This window comes from Gymnogyps californianus, chromosome Z (genome assembly GCF_018139145.2).
Source record: "Gymnogyps californianus isolate 813 chromosome Z, ASM1813914v2, whole genome shotgun sequence".
Lineage (NCBI taxonomy): Eukaryota > Metazoa > Chordata > Aves > Accipitriformes > Cathartidae > Gymnogyps > Gymnogyps californianus.
Window position 1 is genome coordinate 28,108,056 of NC_059500.1, and position 9,074 is coordinate 28,117,129.

General features: G+C 41.9%; 1 protein-coding gene across 2 annotated transcripts; it reads left to right on the forward strand.

Annotated features, from left to right (window-relative positions):
- Positions 1 to 683: 683 nt before the first annotated feature.
- LOC127027376 (uncharacterized) lies at positions 684 to 4,840 on the forward strand. Of its 2 annotated transcripts, none has more exons than XM_050913062.1 (2): positions 684 to 840; positions 2,907 to 4,840. In XM_050913062.1, the coding sequence occupies exon 2, from the start codon at positions 3,510 to 3,512 to the stop codon at positions 4,557 to 4,559; it is 1,050 nt and encodes a 349-aa protein (XP_050769019.1). In that variant the 5' UTR covers positions 684 to 840; positions 2,907 to 3,509; the 3' UTR covers positions 4,560 to 4,840. Both variants share the same exon structure in this region, with proteins under 2 accessions (XP_050769019.1, XP_050769020.1).
- The last annotated feature ends 4,234 nt before the right edge of the window (positions 4,841 to 9,074 follow it).

Here is a 9,074-nt window from a genome sequence, read left to right on the forward strand (position 1 = left end):
GAAGACAAACGCCATCACTCTGAACGTCTCCTCCTTCCTCCTTCTTCACGCAGCTTTATATGCTGAGCATGACATCATATGGTATGGAATATCCCTTTGGTCAGTTGGGGTCAGCTGTCCCGCTGTGTCCCCTCCCAACTTCTTGTGCACCCCCAGCCTACTTGCTGGTGGGGCGGCATGAGGAGCAGAAAAGGCCTTAACTCTGTGTAAGCACTGCTCAGCAATAATGAAAACATCCCTGTATTATCAACACTGTTTTCATCACAAATCCAAAACAAAGTCCCATACTAGCTCCTATGCAGGAAATTTACTCTACCCCAGCCAAAACCAGCACAATTATTCACTTTTCTTAAAATGCTCAGTTAGGAGCAAGAACATTGTGGGAATCCGCAGGGAGTTTTGCGAGCAGCCTTGAACAATTAGACATAGCCTTGAAAGACATAGAATAAGGAAGTAAATAAGTGATAAAGCAGGTGTGCAGAAAAGAAGCTGAAGACTGAAATAACTTGGAAAACAGATCAGAGACCGAAGCCAGAAGACGTGTGTCTTGCTTGGCAGCACCAATCAGAAGCTTAGCCGCGGTGCGTGAACAGAAGGTATTAACTAATCATGGAACAAGCCTGAGCGCGTGGACAGCTAATGAATCTATATAAGCACAAATTTGTAAACAATAAAGGCCTTTTGGTTTTACCCACACCAGAGTCCGTGAACCATCCCTACAAATGGCGCCCAGCATGGGGCATGAAACTACAGCGTGGAACGTACGTCAGCAGGGACTCCAGTTGGACGAATACATCAGCGGAGGAGCTGAACGACCCGGGTCTCAATCACCAAATAAAGGTGAGCAACTGGAGCATTTCATTTTTTTTTTAAATGGGGGCGCATATGTCTGTAGAAGAAGCGTCCATTTTACAGCTGTTATTGCAATTGTTAGCTAAGCAGGGAATCAAATATGAGGAACGGACTATGAAAATGTTGTTAATGTGGCTTAAAACACATGGAGCTCCCACACAGTTACATGAAGTATTTGATGTAGATAATTGGGAGAAAGCCGGCATGCTAATCTGGGAAGCAGCCTCACAAGGTGACCTTACGGCAGCTCAAATTATGACCACTTGGCGTGTAGTGACAGATAATTTACGGCAGATTAAGGCAGATAAAAAAGCTGCTGCTGCTGCCGTGAGTGCTGTAGCTCCCCAGACCCCCCCCCAAAGAAACGACAGCGAGTGCAGGGGGAGAAAAAACTGCTTCCACTGTCAGATCTAAATCCCAAGATTTACAGGCTGCCTCAGTACCTCCAGAGGGTGAGCAGTGTAAGCTTGTGGATGTATCTGGACAATTGCCCGGTTTTACGCCAGCGTCTGTAGCCATCCCTCCCTCCCCGCCGAAAAAAACAACATCGGACGGCATGGACTTTGATCCTAAAGATCGGTGGGCAAAGCTAAGGGAGGAGGCGATTAAGACAGGAGACCTTGAGGCAGTGAGTTGGTCCTTTCCTGTCCTGGTGCAGGATCAAGGACCAAATGAGTGGCAACCGTTCCACTGGGACTTAATCAAGGAGTTACGGAAAACCATTATGAGCTATGGACTTTCTGCCCCCTTTTCTCAGAGTCTGTTAGAGAATGTTTTTACAGGACAATTACTTACTCCTTATGATATATGCCAATTAGCCGCCATGATTTTAACGCCAACTCAGAAACTGTTATTTGCACAACGGTGGCAGGATCTGTGTGCCCAGGAAGCACCTGCGAATTTAGAAAAGCAGCCAAATGATCCATTACATGGAGCAGGCTTACCCCAGCTGCTAGGGCAGCCGCCGTTAGACGATCCGCGCTTACAGGCACGACTTGACCCCGCGATTTTGCGTTTGACTGCCCGATTAGCTTATCAAGCCATGGTTAAAGTACCAGAGACAGGGAAAGCAGAAAAATCATTTACCCATTAAAAAAAAAAAAAAAAAAAAAAAGTTACCCGTATTATGCAAAAAACAAACGAGCCTTACATGCAATTTATTGATCGCTTGAGAGACGCTCTCGATAAGCAGATTGATAACGCCGAGGCAAAGGAAGCCCTATTACTTAAGCTAGCAGTTGAAAATGCTAATGTAGACTGTAAACGAGTATTACAAACCCTATCACAAGGGGCCGGTATCATACAGATGATCGAGGTCTGCAATAGAGTTGGCTCTATCTCGCACCAAACTGAAGCCCTTGCTGGGGCCTTTGTGGCAGCAGTGAATGTTCTGACAACTAGCCCATGGAATACCCCAGTGTTTGTCATTAAAAAGAAAAATGGGAAGTGGCGTTTGCTACATGATCTGCGACGAATCAATGCAGTAATCGAAGACATGGGTTCACTGCAACCGGGTATGCCATCTCTCGCAATGATCCCCGCGAATTGGAATATTATTATCATCGATTTAAAGGATTGGTTTTTTTACCATACCCTTAGCAGTGGAAGATACATCTAGATTTGCCTTTTCAGTAGCCATGGAGAACTGTAAGGAACCTATGCAAAGATATCATTGGACAGTACTGCCCCAGGGAATGAAAAATTCACCCACCATTTTCCAGCAATATGTTGCCACTGCACTGACGCCAATTTGACAGCAGTACCCGCAGTTAGTGTGCTCAAAACCATGTTGTTAAAACAAAAAGGGGGAACTGTTGGAGACTCCCCGCAGACACGCTTAGCAAAAGCAATATATGTGTTGAATCATCTGTCCTTTACGCCTCATACTGAGACACCGGTGATGCTCTATCATTTTCACTCTTTAGGGGAGGTATCACAGCAAACATTACGAGATAAAAATGTACCTGTCATGGTGAAATCCCTACTAAATGGTAAATGGGAAGGTCCATTTACATTAATAACATGGGGAAGAGGGTATGCTTGTGTTTTGACAGATCACGGGCCCCGCTGGGTTCCAGCTCGATGTGTACAGCCAGCGCTCACAAAGCTGCCGGTACCAGGCAAACAACAGACAACCGCAAAAGATCCTGAAGGGCCTGCCGAGACATCAGAAGACATTTTGAGTGACAGCGCAAACTGTTTTGATGGGAAATGACTTGCTTGAGACAGTAAGGAGTTGTGTATCAGGCCTCTCTAGGCCACAGGTGTTTATACGTCTAGTCTGTAAGCGCTCCTGTAGATATATTACTGTACATTGTATATTTTGTAGAAAGTATTTGATTTATTTTAATGGTAATCAGCACATTTATCTGAATCATACTTTAGCACCATTGTGTATTCATTGTAAGAGAATCAATAGTATACATAAGATCTATTCAATCCGTTATTTTTGTTGTTATACAGACCGGTATATAAAATGGAGAGGATAACGACCTTTTTAAGTTTGATTGGGTGTATACAAGCAATATGGGTGCCCCCACAACCAAAGACGAATGTGTGGGTCACGTTAGCGAATCTAACAGGACAAGATTTTATTTGCCTATCTATTGTATCTCCAGGGAACCCTTTTTCAACGTGTCTTGTCGGAGTCCTGGCGGATGCCTGGCCCAACACTATCCAGTCCCAGCATTTGTGCTCCAGTTTCAACACCTGTGTCGACAACTGGGACGGGTGGAGTGCTCATTTACCCCAATTACCACAGGAGCCACAGGAACTTGAACTCCTGGGTTCGGTTAAAATGGACAGCTGTTTGTATTTTAATTATTCAGGGCGCAGTCGAACGACAGCGCAAAATATCAACTCACCTCTGTCCATATATAGAAATAATACAGCCTCGTGCAACTATACTAGCCCAAATATTTCCAAATCTAGCAACGCGCCTCTGGCGCTTCCCTCAGGGGTCTTTTTATCTGTGGCGATCACGCATGGGGAGGAATACCATCTCATATAAAAGGAGGGCCTTGCAATTTGGGGAGGCTCACTTTGCTAACACCAAATACATCAATAATTTTAATCACCGGTGCTCCAAGCGATCGACCCATGCCTTTAAGGCAGAGTGCAGGGATGATGTGGAATTTTGGAACAGTGAAAAGATAATTATGGCTTCTATAGCTGCGCCAGGGGTGGCAGCCTCGCAGGCCTTAGCCACACTAAATAAGTTGGGATGTTGGCTAGCCAAGCAGGCTAATGCTACTTCTCAAGCCTTGAGTAGTTTGCTTTTAGATGTTGATTCAGTAAGACATGCAACTTTGCAAAATCGCGCAGCAATTGGTTTTTTGCTTTTAGCACAGGAGCACGAGTGTGAAGACCTTGACGGTATGTGTTGTATGAATCTCTCCGATCACTCGGAATCTATTCACCATAGCATTCAACAATTGAAAGAGGGAGTTAAAAAGCTACAAGTTGATGATGGATGGGGTTGGATAGAAAATCTTTTTAGTAACTGGGGAATTAATAATTGGCTTAAAGGTTTGATAAAGATTGGGCTAATTTTATTATGTGCTATTTGTGGCCTCCTGCTCATTATTCAGTGTTTGCTATCCTGTCTGCAAAGGGCCCTGCAGAGGATGATAAACACTGCATTTTGGCTAGAAAAACAAAAAGGGGGAATTGTGGGAATCTGCAGGGAGTTTTGCGAGCAGCCTTGAACAATTAGACATAGCCTTGAAAGACATAGAATAAGGGAGTAAATAAGTGATAAAGCAGGTGTGCAGAAAAGAAACTGAAGACTGAAATAACTTGGAAAACAGATAAGAGACCGAAGCCAGAAGACGTGTGTCTTGCTCGGCAGCACCAATCAGAAGCTTAGCCGTGGCACGTGAACAGAAGGTATTAACTAATCATGGAACAAGCCTGAGCGCGTGGACAGCTAATGAATCTATATAAGCACAAATTTGTAAACAATAAAGGCCTTTTGGTTTTACCTGCACCAGAGTCCGTGAACCATCCCTACAGAACATGTCTCACTCTAGGGACAGATCATGTATTAGAGCAAGTAGTAGTTAGAAAAAGATCATTCTGTGAAAAGCATAGAACCAAAATACTCTAAAAGTTATCAGTTGCACAGTACAGATTAAGACTAAGTAGTTTGTCCATATTAACACAGGAAATTCCTTTCCAAGGTTTTGAATTGCAGCCTGTCCTTCACAAGCATTTAGTATATTGCCTTAATATTTCTTTGTTACAATTAATAGAAAATTGTACAGATATTCTGAGGAGAAGCACAGGCGTAAGAAAAAAGAGACTCTGAATAGCAACAGACTGTGACAAGGACTACCCAACCAGGATGATGGAGAAAAGGACTCATGTTGTGTTCCGTACTAAAGTGTTGCCCAATATTTTTAATATCATTTGGTGTCCTGAATATTTAGTCCTGTAACTGGTATACTGCTTCATCAGCACTCCACATGCTGCCACAATCAGCAGAATTAGTCTTCTCTAGTACTACTTCTCTAGTATTAGGGCTCGATTTTAGGGCCAGTGGTCTTTAATGTTTTTATAAATTATCTGGACACAGGAATCGAATGTACATTAAGTAAGTTTGCCGATGACACTAGATTAGGAGGAGCTGTGGACTCCCTCGAGGGTAGAGAGGCCTTACAGAGAGATCTGGATAGACTAGAGACCTGGGCAATCACCAGTCATATGAAATTTAAGAAGAGCAAGTCTCAGATTGTGCAGCTGGGACAAGGTAGTCCTGGTTATATGTAGAAATTGGGGGATGAGAGGCTGGAGAGCAGCCCCACGGAAAGAGATCTGGGGGTTTGGGTTGACGGCAAGTTGAATATGAGTCAACAGTGTGCCCTGGCATCAAAAAGGGCCAACTGTGTCTTGGGGTACATCAAGCACGGCATAGCTAGCTGGATGAGGGAGGTGATTGTCCCACTCTACACTGGTGTGGCCCCACCTTGAGTACAGTTTTGGGCACCTCAATATAAGAAGGAAATCAAACTATTGGAGTGTGTCCAGAGGAAGGCGACTAAGATGGTTAAAGGTCTCAAGGGCAAGACTTACGATGAGTGGCTGAGGTCACTTGGTTTGTTCAGCTTGGAGAAGAGAAGGCTGAGGGGTGAACCCCTCACAGTCTACAACTTCCTCAAGGAGGGCGGCAGAGGGGAAGGTGCTGATCTCCTCTCTCTGGTGACCAGCAACGGGACACAAGGAAATGGTTTGAAGCTGCATCAGGGGAAGTTCAGACCGGACATTAGGAAAGGTTCTTCACTGAGAGGGTGATCTGTCACTGGAACAGGCTCCCCCGGGAAGTGGTCATGGCACCAAGCCTGTCAGAGTTCAAGGAGCATCTGGACGATGCTCTTAATCATATGGTTTAGCTTTAGGTAGTCCTGCGAGGAGCAGGGATTTTGACTCGATGATCCTTATGGGTCCATTCCAACTCAAGGTATTCTATGATTCTAAAGTAAAGGCATTTTCTTCTGCTATGCAGCCACAAGGTCTGCTACCCCCTCACCACGAATCCTCCAGTGCTCTATTTCACACCAACAGCTGTGAAGTCTGTAAGGCAGACTTTATGGGGAGGGGAATAGGGGCACTGCAGTGACCTTATACTATTACTATCTTCCAGCAGATCAAATAAAAATTTTGTTCACATTATTTTGTAAATTATTTATCTATTTGAATTGAATGCTTTTGTTCCATGGAATATATGACTAAATGTTTCATTATTATCAGTGATAAATAAATTAGATCCAAATTTTCTTTTTTCCTCAGATGTTTAAGCCTTTTTCTTTGAAAGTCTGATGAGCTAGATTTGTAGGTGTTAATGTAATGGAAGCATTGCATTTATATGCAAGTAATGCAGGGAAGCAGTGTTTCTAGGACATGTTTTTCTTTCTCTTACAAGTATGTAATGAAAGGGAATGAACACAAGTGAGGACATTGCTCATGTCTAGTCTATATGTTAACGTGGCCCTCATAGTTCCTGTCCAGTTTCAAATCTTCCATTTCTGTCAGAGTTATTGAAGAGGTAAGTCATCTCTAGGAACAGTCAACTTCCTCTATCTTTTAAAATCTTTTCTTAGATGGTCTTTAGGCATGGGCATGGAACAGAGGCTATGATTTCTTCTCTAAAGTATCATGTTTGATCTGGAGATTATTGTATGTCAGCATTTGGCAATTTTACAATCATTCCCAAAAGCAATTCTGACCAAGCCTGTGTCAGGAGGCATTGTGATCTGTGTGAGATCCTGCTCAATGGGAAGAATTACTTCCCTCTGGAAGTAACCTGAGAATTAGATTTCTGTAATGGTTTAGCTGCTCATGAGTAAGACTCTCTCGATACTCAAACCATGAGATTGGTTCTAGCTACCTCAATGTTTGTCTGCTTCTACCATAATAGCAACTGTAAGCCATGGAAGCAAGGAAGATATTAATGAGCAGGAAAGGCCCTTATAAATATGGGAGGCAGGACTTCCACAGCAGCTGGAGCTAGAGATGAAAAACAGTTTCTCAAAAGAAAGACTATGAACTGTACCGCTTCTAATAGCTGAGGTTCTTGATCATAGGGTACATAGGCCAACCCCATCAAATTCTCTGTGATTTTGCAGAATCAAAATTCGTGTGCACCTCCATCAACTTGTTATTGGTTTTTGAGGAACTGATGGAGATTATAACTACTTCCTCTGTTTCAGTATTCTCACTTTTTTTGTCTGCTCGTTCACTATTGGATTTTCTGTTTGTCTAATCATCATCTTTGGCTAGTAGAGAACTTACAGTCTTTCCACTTCAGCAAGAACTTTATCTCCCTTCTATTGCAAGACACTGTATTTAGGGCTTTCCTGAAAGAAGAAAAGCAACTTCAGCCAGAATAATATATACACTATTAAAAGCTTCTTAAATAGGGTAACTTTTTTTAACTCTCTATTAGCTTTACTCCATCCTATGTATATTGCTAGCAAACTGACTCCAAGGAAAAATTTTGTATATATCTTGGCCTTTGGTATTATTTAAACAAACATTTAAAACATGTTTGTTTTCAGTTGCAGATGCATCCAGGCTGTACAGCCTTGCTGATTTCTGTTATAATAAAGCCAAAAGGGAAACACTGGAATCTTGCTTGTAAAGTGCCTTTGGCACTGTAGGAGTTACTAGAGCTGAAATATAGCAGTTTTTAGCATGTGCTGTAAGGTGTACTTGTCACTGGATTTTTATTTTTTTTATTTTTTTTTTTTAATTTAGGCCTTTATTCAAGAGATATTTTAGAAAAAAAGGATTTATTTGATCTAGATAAATTATTGAAAGCAAATTTTCATTTCTGAAATTCATCAAAACATTCTGAGTGCTTTTAAAACAGTAAACTTATTCAAATGGTGCACCAACATCAATGCTATGTTTTGTTTTGGATTTAGCAGGAAAATAATGTTGATAACACACTGATGTTTTTAGCTGTTGCTAAGTAGTGTTTATACTAAGTCAAGGATTTTTCAGCTTCTCCTGCCCAGCCAGCAAGAAGGCTGGAGGGGCACAAGAAGTTGGGAGAGGACACAGCCAGGACAGCTGACCCAGACTGGCCAAAGGAATATTCCGTACCATATGATGTCATGCCCAGTATATAAAGTGGGAGGAATTGGCTGGGAGGGGTGGATCACTGCTTGGGAGCTAACTGGGCGTCAGTTGGCGAGTGGTGAGCAATTGCATTGTGCATCACTTGTTTTGTATATTCTAATTCTTTTAGTATTATTATTGTCATATTGTTATTATTATTACCATGATCATTATTTTTCCTTCCTTTCTGTCCTATTAAACTGTCTTTTGGGAGAAATTCAAGTTTAGATGTGTGTTAAGAGTACCTTCTTGGGCTTTTTTAAAAATAAAATATTAGTAAAAATTATATAAGCAACTTTTTTTTTTAAACGCCAGGTTGAGCAGAATTTTTTTAATTACCTGTATTTCAGTGTTTTATAATGCTTCTCAGTGTTTAAGATTAAATAGTTTGTGAAAATGACAATAGAAATATAGTTCTTCATCTGCCTGGAAGAACAAAAGAAAACCTAAGTAAACTCAACTTGTGGAAACAAGCTTATGTAAGGTTAACATGTTAGTGCTGCAGCTTATCATCCGTGAAAGGTGGATTAAGGTTATCGCTTTGCTGTACTATGTAACACTAGTTTATGGTATGATAAAATTATCGGTCATGGGACTAATCT

Bases quoted from the DNA above. Each gene is read 5' to 3' on its own strand.
- LOC127027376 (XM_050913062.1), top strand. From the start codon at position 3,510: ATGCCTGGCCCAACACTATCCAGTCCCAGCATTTGTGCTCCAGTTTCA.